General features: G+C 38.1%; 1 protein-coding gene across 1 annotated transcript; it reads left to right on the forward strand.

Moving 5' to 3' along the window:
- The first annotated feature begins 6,682 nt into the window (after positions 1-6,682).
- LOC116989724 (zinc finger protein 462-like) lies at positions 6,683-13,703 on the forward strand. The gene is made up of 4 exons (XM_033047320.1): positions 6,683-6,971; positions 11,113-11,336; positions 12,288-12,427; positions 13,646-13,703. Exons 1-4 carry the CDS (start codon positions 6,683-6,685, stop codon positions 13,701-13,703), a joined length of 711 nt encoding a protein of 236 aa, XP_032903211.1.
- The last annotated feature ends 147 nt before the right edge of the window (positions 13,704-13,850 follow it).

Raw genomic sequence — 13,850 nt, forward strand, 5'->3', positions numbered from 1 at the left:
AAGTCGGGATCGAACTTGGGCACATTTTACTGCCTGTGCCATTGTGAGTCCATGTTTTCAAAATGTGCAGATGAAATGTAACTTAGCTATTCAGAAACTGAGAAGGGCTAAAGCAGTCTTCAGGAGGATATATTCTGATAAAATGGGCGGAATTCATTGGTGCCTTAAGTGTTGTAGGGAAGTAAATGCAGCATATTTTGTTGATGGTACACACTATGACCACTAGTGCATGAGGAAGAGAATGGGATAAATGGAGGGGTGCCAGTCAAATAATTGTATTGTCCTGATGGTGTCAAGCTTCCTGAAAGTTGTTAAAGCGCACTAATCCAGGTATCCCATCACATTCCTGACATGCCATGTGCTGGAAAATATTCCCTTATTATATGGAAGGCCATTAGGCTCATTGAATCTTTCCCAGTTCTTGGAAAAATCTAAACAATCTAATTTTCCACTCACCAATGTTTCTGAAATCGGAACCATTTTGTGCCTTATACCTTTGTGGCACAAATATTATTGGCACCTACGACTCATGCCTGACTGTTGCCTGGGTCTTATTGGATACAAGTGTGTACTGCTTGAATTGTTTTCAAGTTATAAATTAAATTGAGTATTGTGCAATCATCAGTGAACATCCACTTCTGACCTTCTGATGGAACGAGGACTATTGATGAAATAACTACAGCTTATTTTTGGCTATATCCATGAGCATCTCCTGTAGTTGCATCTTAAGGCTGGGATGAATGACCTCCAACAACAACAACTTTCTTTTTGTATGAAGTATGTCTCCAACCTCAAAGTTTCCCCATGATAATTTTTGACTTTAAAAAAGGCACAAAATGCTGGAGTAACACAGCAGATCAGGCAGCATCTCTGAAGAACATGGATAGGTGATGTTTCAGGATGAAACTCTTGGATTTCTCTATTTTTTTACTTTGAGTTGTCCTGGTGAAACCAACACTGAACATTGGTGAACCCATTATTGGGCAGTGAAAGCCACCTGATAGCACTGAGAATGATAATTTCCATCACTGATTGACCTCATTGGATCTGTCCTGCATTTTGTGAACAGACTTGAGCAACTTGTCCGATGGATGCCTGTATTGTAGTTGTGCTGGAACAACTAGCCAGGACCATATCTAATTATGGAATGCAGATTTTCTATACTAGAATTGTGCAGTCTATGACAACTTTTCAGAGTGATACAAATAAATGTTTATTCCACCCTAGCTTATGAAAAATAAGGCAATAAAAATGATAAATATCTTATTTGTGATCTCTTCAAATTACAAAATGAAAAAAAAACGTAATTTCTATTTATAACATTACTGAGCATCTTTAGTTAGATGAAAAAATTATACAACTAAGGCAAATTATCACATTTAAATGCCTTAAAACAATACTGCTGGATTTCTGTCCTGAACCTAAAGAGACTAAAGTAGCTAGGACAAATAATGGGAAAGCTGCATCATGAGATTGCCAGTTTGTTGCAAAGGGGAGGTTTCACCGCAGTCCGGTCACGACCCATGACCCGTACTGTTGCTACGCTACTCCAAGTGGAGTACACGCGATGAACTGCAGGTAGGCACTTACCATTGTTTCCAGCGTAGCGGGCCCGTTAAAACCCGCTGAAATTGTCAATTTTTGCGCTGTAAATAATTATGGAAATTGGGATAAGCGCGAGAGACATTTAGCCTACTTCAGAATTACAAAAGTGAGGAGAAATGACAGTAGATAGAAGCGAGAACTGAAGGGACAACAACAGCCAGAGTGCTTGGCGAACATTGGCCGTTTGCTCACTGCATTTCATCAAGTAAGGCATTATTTGTGTTTTTTCTTGATTCCTTTGGCATCTAAAAAGTTTCAGAAGTGATCAATCTGGCTATAAATTTTTAAATCGCCCATGGTTCTCAAGTGGTTTTTACATACAAAATGAAAATGCATCTGAAGAAAAGTTTACAGCCAGATTTATCACTTCTGAGACTTTTTAGATACCAAAGGAATCAAGAAAAAACACAAATAATGCCTTACTTGATGAAATGTAGTGAGCAAACGCGATAATTCCCAATATTTACAATTCCGATATCTGCACAGCCAATGTTTACCAAGCACTTTAGCTGCTGTTGTCCCTTCCGCTCTTGCTTCTCTTTACCTTCATTTCGCTTCACTTTTGGAATTCTAAAGTTGGGGACATGTCTCTCACACTTACCCCGACTTCCACAATTTTTTTCAGCGCAAAAATTCAACATTTTGGCCATTTTTAACAGGTAGGAAAGTACGCGTTTCTTGCATTAATAACATATGCCGGAGGTTACGAATGTCCTCCAGATGGATTGAGCGGCTCTGTGCGTCAAGCCCTATGACCCAGTGACCTTACGTGCAACCCCCCTATACCCCAGGTGGCTTCACTGATGTCCTTCAAGCAAGTAAATTGCCTCCCTCACACAAACTAACCTCTATATCCAGAGCCATAGCAACGTGATTGATGATTAACCAACTTCTGAAATGATCAAGTAAACTTTTCGGGTTCAGTTATCCTGAAAGAAATGCTGAATGAAATAACAATAATGTATTAAATTATCACTGTTTATCACCAGCATCCAGATGTTTGATGCTAGGTCTACAATCAGTGCACTGAAGATGTTATGCTAAGTTTGTCTATTGCAGGCAATAATTGAAAACTGCTGTGAGAATGAAATTTTGTGCTGGGTTTAAATGAAGAAAGTAATATTTTTAGCGATAATATAATTTTGTGGGCCTTGAGGTGTAGTAAAAAACTAATTTGTTTTTTTTCTGCTTTTCTTTAGTAAAAAAAACAAGTACAATGTGATAAATGACATCGTGACTGCTAGCTCAGGTAGTATGAGATCCTATTTTGTTTTCTTTAGATTTTGACTTACTCCATGACTAATAATCAGTTCTACCTTGGAAGGAAGCAATTCCTAAAGTTATTATTGTTGGTATTACTTGCATTTTTTACTGAATTATTTCCAAAAATGCATTATGGATGGGAAATTTCATTTCTTGTGATTTCTTTCTAAATCCTGCAGTGAAGAGCACTTGCAATGTTTGGTTCAGTAGAAATAGATGATGTTTGGTTAGAAGTAGAATTGCGAATAAGCTGATAATTAAGTGGATTCATTCTATTAAAATGTTACAGAAGGCAGAAACTACAGATGCCCAAGGTGTTCTTATTCTACCCCACTGATTGAACACCTAAGGTCCCATTCACTAAAAGTGCATGGGAGATTTCTTATGCCAAAACTGCGTTCTATGACATTGGACTCTCAAGAAACTGGAGGATATGTGTCCCAGCCATTAAATGGTAAGAATTTTCTGGCTTTTTATTGAGGATCAATGTTATATCTCTATAAGAGAGAGACTCATTGTCATGTTTGCTTTATTATTGGAAAGGCAAAAGAATACAATGACACCTCATTTCATGCCTAGGATGTGTTACCAGGAACAAGAATACAAACGAAGTTAGTGCTGAGAGGGGTAATTGTAGCATTATGTACAGAGAATGCTGACCGTGTTGCTGTGCTAGGAACCTAGTGCATGTCCAGCAATGAGTCACGCTTGGCTCAGTGTGGAGAGACTGCCTGTGAGAGTACCATCACATTTACACTATTCTTGTGCGTGCAATCTTGGGATGGCTTGATACTGTGTCTATTGAAGAATTGTAATAATGTCCTTGGTAGTGACTATCAGGAAATAAGGAAATCCACATAACCCATCTGTTTGGTTAAATTGATATAAAAGATCTGGAAGTGAGGATTTTTTTTCTTGCATCTTTGTCAAAATTTACTCCAGAAATAACATCAGAACAATTTATATAGTTATTTTTATTGCTAATCTTTTTGAGATAGAATTAGGGTTGTGCAAGTTGGTTCACAAACTTGATGGTTGTAGGAAAGTAGCTGTTTCTGAACCCGGGGTGTGAGACTTCAGACTTCTGTACCTCATGCCAATGGTAACAGCAAATGATGGTGATCCTTGATGATAGATGCCATATACTTAAGGATGTGCCCCTTGTAAACCCTTTCAATGGTGGAACAAATAAAGTACAAATTGCTTGCCATTTATAGCAGTGACCACATTGAAGGCTGTTCATAATGGAAAAACAACAACTTTTGATGTTCAATGGCTGAGAAAGGTGCAATATTATTTGATCTTCGTTCACTGGATTCCAGAATTCCTATTCATGTAAGTTTATTTCAATAGTTTTACAGTCGTTCTTTGTCATTTCAGAAAATGTATTTTTGGAGACTCCACGGAGTGATTGCCAGGCCTGTATCATTAGCAGTGACTCAGCAACAGAAGTCATGCCAAAGACTGCGGAGATGAAGCGCTATGCATGTGAATTTTGTGATTTTAACACGTGCCGGTTCCAGAATGTGAGGAATCATTATCGTACAATGCATCCTGAGAATCTATATTTTGAATGTAAAAGATGTTGTTTCTTCAGTGGGGAAAAGTAAGTTTCAAAGATGATGGATTTTAACATGTTTTATCTTCCCTGCATTAAGGAAAATATCTCAAACTTTGGTGTCTTTTGTACATTGGTAATATTGGATGAGGAAAAGTGATCGGAAGAGAACTAGAAATAAATTATGTAAATTTATCTATTTGTCTTAATGAACTTTGAGATTGCAAATTGATATAGGTAATAGAATGGTCATGCATTAAGTTTCAAAAGAAGCCCAGGACTTTGGTTAGGCTGCATTTGGATTATTGTGTGCAGTTTTGGTTCCCCCATAATTGGAAGGATGTGCAGGGTTTGGAAAGGGTGCAGAATGATGCCTGGATTAGGGGGTATTAGCTAGAGGGACAGTTTGTACAGACTTGGATTGTTTTCTCTGGACAACAGAAGTTGCAAGGAGACCTGATAGAAATATATAAAATGATGAGAGGCTTAGATAGGGTAGACATTCAGAACCTTTTTCCCAGGATGGAAAAATCAAATACTAGAGGATATACCTTTAAGGCGAGAGGGGCAAAGTTTAAAGGAGAAGTGTGGGCAAGTTTCTTTTTAGAGGGTAGTGAGTGCCTCGAATGTGCTGCTGGGGTTGGTAGTAACGGCAGATACGATAGTGGCATTTGAGACTTTTGGATATGCAGGAAATGGATGGATATGCATTATGTGCATGTAAATAAGAGATGGCTGTAGCATCATGTTCATATAGATGTGGGTTGAAGGGCCTGTTCTTGTTCAGTATTTTCTATATTCAATAAAATTTCTATAGAACCAGAGTTAAGAGTTTTCAATCTTATCAAGATATTTTTGCAAGCATGTATGCTGAAAAAGTCTGATATTAAAAATGTATGTTAGATAGAAATTGTGAACTAGGCTGATTTCTTAATCCTCGTCCAAAATTGATTGCAAATAGAAATGCAGTTGTATGTTCTCCTAGGTTTATTGAGTTGGTTTTGCAAATAACTATTCTCACTTCACAAGGTAAAATAATCGTTTGGCTGCTGAGAGTTCAAATGTGTTAACGTGCATCTGAAGATTTCCTTTGTTGTATTGGCAATATACTTTGTGCTTATTTGTATTCTTTGAGGAGAAAATTAATTTGAATTTTATTGGATTTTACCAAGAAATAGTAAGGTAATTCTGTTTAAGGTTCTAGCCACCATTCATGAATATATGTGTTAATTTATTCATCTTGATTATCTGTGAAATCTAATTGAATAAATATGGTAATCTGTGGATTGCAGACGACATAAAATTGTGGGGATCTAACATTGGTGGTTTAGAGATATAGTTAAAAGGGGGGTCACTGGTCCTCCTGATGTTTATACTTCCTGAGGAGCAGATTCATTGAAAGTGTATCTTGTGAAGAGGTCACAGTTTGAAGAGCTATATGCAGTGCAATACAAGGAACATTGTCTCATTTGGATTCATTCAGCTTAGTAATGGGGGAATATGTAGAGTCGCAATCTGAATTGGGGACAATAATTTTAGTAGAAGTGTCTTTTTAATCAGGTAGTCCCTTATTGCTAATGCAGTCAAAGTCCACCCAGATATTTGGGGTGAGGGTGATTGTGTTCTTCTGAGAGCTCAACTGGTATCATTCTATTCCTGTGCCTTTTTCTTTAATATGTTCCTTAGGCCCTGGTATGCATATTGCTGCTCATTGGGTTGGTGTCTTCAGATAGCAAGATTGTGTAGAATACAGCACACAAAATCAAAGTGCACTGAAAGATAAACAAGTGATTAGGATGCACTTAGTTATTCTGGTTGAGTTTTTTGTTCATCCTTGAGAAAATCTTTGAACTTTTATGTTGTTGAACGTGGCTTGCTACTAGTCGTGGCTGCCTATTAATGACAAGATTTCCTATTCAACACGAGCTGCTATTGAAATATGGATTAGGTCATGCTGATACCTGGTCTTCTGATGATGTTTGTTCTTATTTGCCTCAACTTTTCAAGAGAATATACAATCTGGTTTAGTCTAGTAACCTTTTTCTATATAAGTGCTTATCCTTTCTCCTGATTTTAATCAATCCTGGTCTCTTGTTTGCTAATTGTATCTTAATTGTTTATTTAGCTTGTACTTCAAAGCTTTTGTTATTTCTCTGGCAAATACTAGGCTGGTTTTCAAAATACAAACCTACAAATTTAAAAAATATTATTAAGATAAATTCAATTGTAGTTACTTAGAATTTTCTGAGATAAGCAATGCAGAAGTATTTTTATTTGACAATTTCCAGAAATACACTTTCTCGGAACACAGAAGTATGCAAACTCGCTGCGGATGATAAAAAAAACTCTACAAGGAAGGTGGACGTTAATATTTTTGAAGGAAGTCTTGGAGAAATGGGGAATGAAAATGAGAGTGATGTTTGCTTAAAGAAAGAATTTGCCTTGGCTTCAGTTGAGAAAAAATCTGGAAAATTGCATTGTCCTTTGTGCCTGTACTACACAAAGCACAAAAACCGTTTGGTCAATCACATTCTGGAGCACAAAAGTAAGATCCTATCACTACTACTTCATATTTAAACAGCATATACAGTGCCCTCCATAATGTTTGCGACAAAGACCCATGATTTATTTATTTGCCTCTTAACTCCACAATTTGAGATTTGTAATAGAAAAATAATCACATGTGGTTAAAGTGCACATTGTCCCCCCATTTCAGGGCACCATAATGTTTGGGACACACAGTTTCACAGGTATTTGTAATTGCTCATGTGTGTTTAAATGCCTCCTTAATGCAGGTATAAGAGAGCTAAATGATGGGTCTTTGTCCCAAACATAGACGGCACTGTAAGTAAACAAAATGTGTAAGAAGGAACTGCAGATCATTAGTCAATAGTCTATTCCTTGTGATGGAGGCTGTGAGATTAAGAAATGGGAGGGAGGTGTCAGAGATGGTCCGTCTGAAGAAGGGTCTCGACCCAAAACGTCACCCATTCCTTTTCTCCAGAGATGCTGCCTGTCCCACTGAGTTACTCCATCTTTTTGCGTGTACAGTATATAAGTAAACTCTGAAAACCTCAATTTGACATTCATCCAACTTTTTTTATTTGATTACAGCTTGTACAATAGTGAAACTCCTCGTGAATATTATGAATTTTGTGGAAGCCTTTGAACTGATGTGTGTGCAGTCTAGCAAATCCCCTATATTTGAAATGATGTCAGGCACTTTTTGTTTGCTCTCTTTGCAAGGAGACAATTTTTTTTCTTTCTATTAAGAGAAGGCATTGTTAATATCTATTTTACCTGACATGGATCCTAATACCCAACGAGTGCAAAATGAGTGCAAGCCGGGTAGGACTAGTACATGTGCAGTAAGTGGAATGGCACTAAGGAATGTTGATGAAAAGAGGGCTACTGGCATCCAAATCCATCCAAAAGAGAGCTATTGGCGTCCAAATCCGTTATTCCCTTAAACTGGCGACATGGGTTGATAGAATGGTGAGGAAGGCATATGGCATGCTTGCCTTTATCAGTCAGGACATGGAAAAAGCACAATGTTATGTCAAAACCCTGGTTATGCCACTCTCAAGTGCATTGTGTACAGGTCTGGTCTTGAAGGATGTGATTACGCTAGAGGAAGTGCAGGGGAGATTCATCAGGTTGTTTCCCGAATTGGAGGTATTTAATTATGGGGTGAGAGTGAATAAGCTGGGCTTGTTTTTGGTAGGGAATAGGAGGCTAACGGATAATGGATAGAAGTATATAGGATGGCGAGTCATAGAAAAGGTATATTGTCAAAGTCTATTTCCCATGCTATCAAAAACAATCGGGCATAGGTTCACGTTGAGAAGAAGACATTTTCAGGATGAGCTGAGAGGGTAAGCTTTCATTATTACATAGTGGTTGCTATTTCGAATTCACTCTCAGATGAGATAGTGAAATCGAATTCAATCACGACGTTTGAGGCATTTAGGCAGACACTTGAATAGGCAAAGGCATGGATGGTTAGTCATAGAGTGATACAGTGTGGAAACAGGCCCTTTGGCCCAACTCGCCCACGCGGCCAACAATGTTCCAGCTACCCTAGTCCCTCTTGCCTGCGCTTGGTCCATAACCCTCCAAACCTATTCTATCCATGTACCTGTCTAACTGTTTATTAAACAATGGGATAGTCCCAGCCTCAACTACCTCCTTTGGCAGCTTGTTCCATACACCCACCACCCTCTGTGTGAAAAAGATACTCCTCGGATTCCCATTAAATCTTTTCCCCTTCACCTTGAACCTATGTCGTCTAACCCTCGATCTCCCTACTCTGGGTAAAAGACTGTGCATCTACCCGATCTATTCCTCTCATAATTTTGTATACCTCTATAAGATCTCCCCTCATCCTCCTCCGCTCCATGGAATAGAGACCCAGCCTACTCAACCTCTCCCTATAGCTCACACCCTCTAGTCCTGGCAACATCCTCGTAAATCTTATCTGAACCCTTTCAAGCTTAACAATACCTTTCCTATAACATGGTGCCCAGAACTGAACACAATATTCCAAATGCAGTCTCACCAATGTCTTTTACAACTGCAACATGACCTCCCAGCTTCTCTCCTCAATCTCTGACTGATGAAGGCCAAAGTGCCAATAGCCTTTTTGACCACCGACTCAATCTTCAATGAACAATGCACATGTACTCCTAGATCCCTCTGCTCTACAACATTACCCAGAAGCCTACCATTTACTGTGTAGGTCCTGCCCTTGTTCGACATCCCAAAATGCAACACCTCACACTTCACTGTATTAAATTACATCAACCATTCCTCCGCCCACCTGGCCAATCGATCCGGACCCCGCTGCAATCGTCCACAACCATCTTCACTATCTGCAAAACCACTCACTTTTGTATCATCAGCAAACTTGTTCATCTTGCCCTGTATATTCTCATCCCAATCATTAATGTAGATGATAAACAGTAACGGGCCCAGCACCGAACCTTGTGGCACACCACTTGTTACAGGCCTCCATTCTGAGAAGCAATCTTCCACCATCACCCTTTACTTCCTTCCGTGGAGCCAATTTGCTATCCATTCAGCTATCTCTCCTTCAATCCCATGCGATCTAACCTTCCAGAGCAGCCAACCATGCGGCACCTTGTCGAGCACCTTACTAAAGTCCATGTACAAAACTTCTACAGCTCTGCCTTCATCAACCTTTTTGATCACGTCTTTAAAAAAATCAATCAGATTTGTGAGACATGACCTCCCATGTACAAAACCATGCAGACTGTCCCTAATCAGCCCTTGCCCATCCAAATGTCTGCATATCCTATCCCTCAGAATAATCTCCAGTAATTTACCAACTACAGATGTTAAGCTCACCGGATTATAGTTCCCAGCATTTACCCTGCAGCCCTTTTTGAAAAGAGGCACAACATTTGCCACCCTCCAATCCTCTGGCACCTTTCCTGTATTTAAGGACGACTCATAAATTTAAACCAGGGCTCCCGCAATTTCCTCTCTAGTTTCCCCACAATGTCCTCGGATATATCTGATCAGGTCCCGGAGATTTGTCTACCTTCAAACACGACAGTACCTTCAGTACTTCCTCCACGGTAACCCTGACTGCTCTCATGACACTTATTGAGGACCTTGCCCATCTCCTGTGGCTCCACACAGAGGTGACTGCTTTTATTCCTGAGAGGTCCCATTCTCTCTCTAGTTACCCTTTTCCCCCTTGTGTATTTATAACATCTTTTGGGATTGTCTTTTATGTTTCCCGCCAGAGCTATTTCCTGGCCTCTTTTTGCCCTTCTGATCTCCTTTTTTAGTTTGCTCCTTAGTTCTTGAAACTCCTCCAGGGATGCACTTGATCCCAGCTGCCTACAGTCTCCCGTGTATCCTTCTTGTTTTTGACTAACGTCTCAATTTCCCTCGTCAGCCAAGCTTCCTTATGTTTGCCTGCTTTACCTTTCACTCTTGCGTTCTAATGCTGACAAATAGGATGACTGTAGGTGGGATAAAAGGTTGGAATAAACCTGGTGGGCCGAGAGCCCGTTTCTGTGCTGTAAGACACTATGACAATGGAACATCATCGTTATCACGACCTCTACAAAAATGGAGCTTGAACTATGTGGCTCAGAATTCCACTAATCACTGAGAGATGAAGAACCACATTTTGCATTCACACGTTTGTGTTCTCACTCTTAACCGTCCTCGGTAACCAGAGGCCCAGATGAGTTTGTTTTCAGTTTATCCACCCTGGCCTCATCAGAAATAATCAATTTGTTTTATTCATCTCTTCCCACCACTCTGTGCAACATAAAACCCTCTTTTCCAGATCTACCAAAGAGCATGAAATTCTAACTTTACACAGATACTGTCTGATCTACTGAGTATTTTCAGTTTTTCCAAGTTTAATTATTGAAGAATTGGATACTTGTCTTTTGGAATTTGCTATTCTCTCGTTTATTTTTGGAATTCTTGCAAGTAGCTTTATAAGAGATAAATTTGAACTAAGCACTTTATGTAGGTATTGACAATGATAGTCCCATAATTTTGTGACCAGGGTGTCTCAACATTAAACCATGAAACAGAAGGACCAATAAATCTCATTAGATATAAGGGAATTTCTGTTTTTGTAGCAGTTCAGATAATTTCATTATCTTATCGCTGGCATTTATCTGTGCTTTTGTCTTCAGATGGCCAAGCACCATATGTGGAAGATTGTCAACTGAAGCTTCTGCAATTCTTTACTGAGAAGATTTTCTGTTGTGATTGGTGTACATTTGTTACGCTTAGCGAGGAAAGCCTACTACATCATATGGATACGCACAGCCTGGTGAAGCCGTACAAGTGTCGACTCTGTTTCTTTGAAACTGGGCTACAGACAGAGTTGGAGAATCATCTACAGGAGCAGCACAAGGTACTTTTCTTGAGGATGTGGAAGGGAATATAGAACATTGATAATCTGTTTTTCCCCAATACCTAGGTTGGTCAAGATTCCTCAATATTGCAATAAATTAATAGCTATTACAGATTATGTTGATTATATTTGTGGGCTCATTTTAAAGGAAGATACTTCAGGCAAGATACTTTTTAATATCATGAGTATGCAGTGATTCCAATAAATGGCTCGGGTGCCAATTTGAAAATACTCAAAAGGAGAAACTAAGTTTAGTTTCATGTGTGTTTTGTTGCTTTTTTTTCTGTATGGTAATTTGCATATCACTATACCTTAATTGGTACATGTGACAATAAAAGACCTTTGAAACCTTTGACCTTCTTCGTGAACTGAAATGTAATTATGGTATGCAGTCCAGAAAGCAAGTGACCAACGCATCACTAAATTAGTTCATTTATTGGTGATGGTGATAGTTTCATTATTTCCTGAAAAGATAAATGCTTAAATATAAACGGTAAACTAGTAAGAACATTTCTTATAGCAGAGATGTCCAGAACAAAAGGGCATAGTTTTAGGATAAGGGGAAGGAGATTCAGAGGGGATCTGAGGAAGATTTTTTTCCACGCAAACTAATTGGAATCTGGAAGAAAAAAACAGAGTCGATATGGAGACAGATACTTTCACACAATTTAAGTACTGTATCTAACCAATTGAAGTGGAATAGAATACATTCCATAACACTTTTGTTCCTTTATGTAAATAATTAATTAGCAAATCCCAAATTTAAGCAGTTTAAATTTTCTAGGAAATGTTTTCTCCTAATTGTGCCATTCAGAAAGAATCTGTTAAATATGATGGACATTCTAATATTTGCTTGAATTATTCGGGCTGTTTGATTTAACTCTGCAAATTATTTGATTCATCTGTAAAACCTGAGTTGTTTGCATGTAAATGTGTGTGTTTATTAAATAGGTAAAGTGCAACTTTGATCTGGTTGGTGAGGTTAACCTAAGTGAAGCTGAATTAGTTGCAGAAATTGAAGAGTTCCAAAGGAAGAGACTCAAGAGTAGTCACCGTGAAAAAAGTGAGCAGTATTTGCACTTTATAGAAAGGTGATTTATCACCATAAGTTCTATTTAAGGGTTGAGAGGTGAGAAGAATGACATCTTATTTTCAGGATGCAGCCAACACTCTAGTATTTGTTACATGTCCAACAAGATGTATTCAAAAATCAAACGAAAACCAAAAAATAAACCCTGATATTTAAAATAAAAACAGAAAATGCTAGAAATATTCAGCAGGTCTGTATCTGTGGGAATACAAATGGTTAACATTTCAGGTCAAAGGCATTTCATCAGAATAAGATTTATTTGATAATGTGGAAGTTGAAGTTATTTAGCAAATCCTATTATGAGTTTGATTCTGCTGAAAAATTATAAACCGTCACTTGGGTGATATTGAATCGGGTTTGTATATAAATTCAAAGGCATTTGAACCCAAATAAACCAATTGTAAGTGATCTTTTTTTTTACTTGTTTGTCCCAAAGGTAGTCAGCATTGTTTTGTTGTTTTTGTCATTTATTTATTGGCACAGTTAAATATTGCTCCAGAACCACATAGAAGCGAGTTAATTTATCTAATTGTAGTCCATTGTCCAAGAGATCAGCCTAACCTCACTCTTTAAAAAATATTTAATTACATTAAATTCATTGGATTTGTCTATATTTTGTATATCCTGTTTCCTATTAAAGTTACAGCAGTTAAAGTATTCATTCTTTTGATTTTTTTCTCAAGTAATAAACTCTACAGCGTTGGGGTGGATTTGGTTGCTTTCACCCAGCTTAGCTGAGTTTCTGTTCACTTCATTCTAGCCTTGGACATCAAGTCCTAGGTGTTGATTTTATTTTATACGTGATTGGGATTATTGTCACTACAGTGGAGTGGAAGAGCTTGGCTCGCTTCCATTTGGGAAAGCAGCTCTTCCTTCCCTGTTGCTGGTAGTGCTACAAAATCAACATCTAAATGGAAGACCCTCTATATTCAGTAAGATTAATCACATATTGATTGATGATATGTTTATGCTCCCATCACAGATTAATTTCATGTTTGCATTCAATTTTATGCTATTTTATCTGAAATGTTATATAGACTTAAGAAAACATTATTTTAAAAAGTGGAAATAACATAAATATTCATAATTGCTAAGACCTCTTCATTGGCAATGAAACCATTTGAGTATAAAGTTAAAAAAAAAACATTTTTCAAATTGGGCATTGCTTTCACATTGTTAAAGTTTCATTATGTAAAAGGTGCATTTTTTGTTCTTTTAGGGATTCAAAGTTGCATAAGGCATCACCATTCAACAAAATCGATCCAATTTCCTTGTGAATATTGTGGCCGAAGATTCTTGGATCCCTTGGAATGGATGAGCCATGTTCAGAGACACTCTGTAAGTTACAATAGAATACCAGTAACAACAGTAGACAAAAATGCTGGAGAAACTCAGCGGGTGAGGCAACATCTATGGAGCGAAGA

This window comes from Amblyraja radiata, chromosome 29, assembly GCF_010909765.2.
Source record: "Amblyraja radiata isolate CabotCenter1 chromosome 29, sAmbRad1.1.pri, whole genome shotgun sequence".
Classification (NCBI taxonomy): domain Eukaryota; kingdom Metazoa; phylum Chordata; class Chondrichthyes; order Rajiformes; family Rajidae; genus Amblyraja; species Amblyraja radiata.

Bases quoted from the DNA above. Each gene is read 5' to 3' on its own strand.
- LOC116989724 (XM_033047320.1), top strand. From the start codon at position 6,683: ATGCAGAAGTATTTTTATTTGACAATTTCCAGAAATACACTTTCTCGG. The intron at 6,972-11,112 runs GTAAGATCCTAT...TTTTGTCTTCAG, and splicing joins TCACATTCTGGAGCACAAAA to ATGGCCAAGCACCATATGTG. The intron at 12,428-13,645 runs GTGATTTATCAC...TTGTTCTTTTAG, and splicing joins TATTTGCACTTTATAGAAAG to GGATTCAAAGTTGCATAAGG.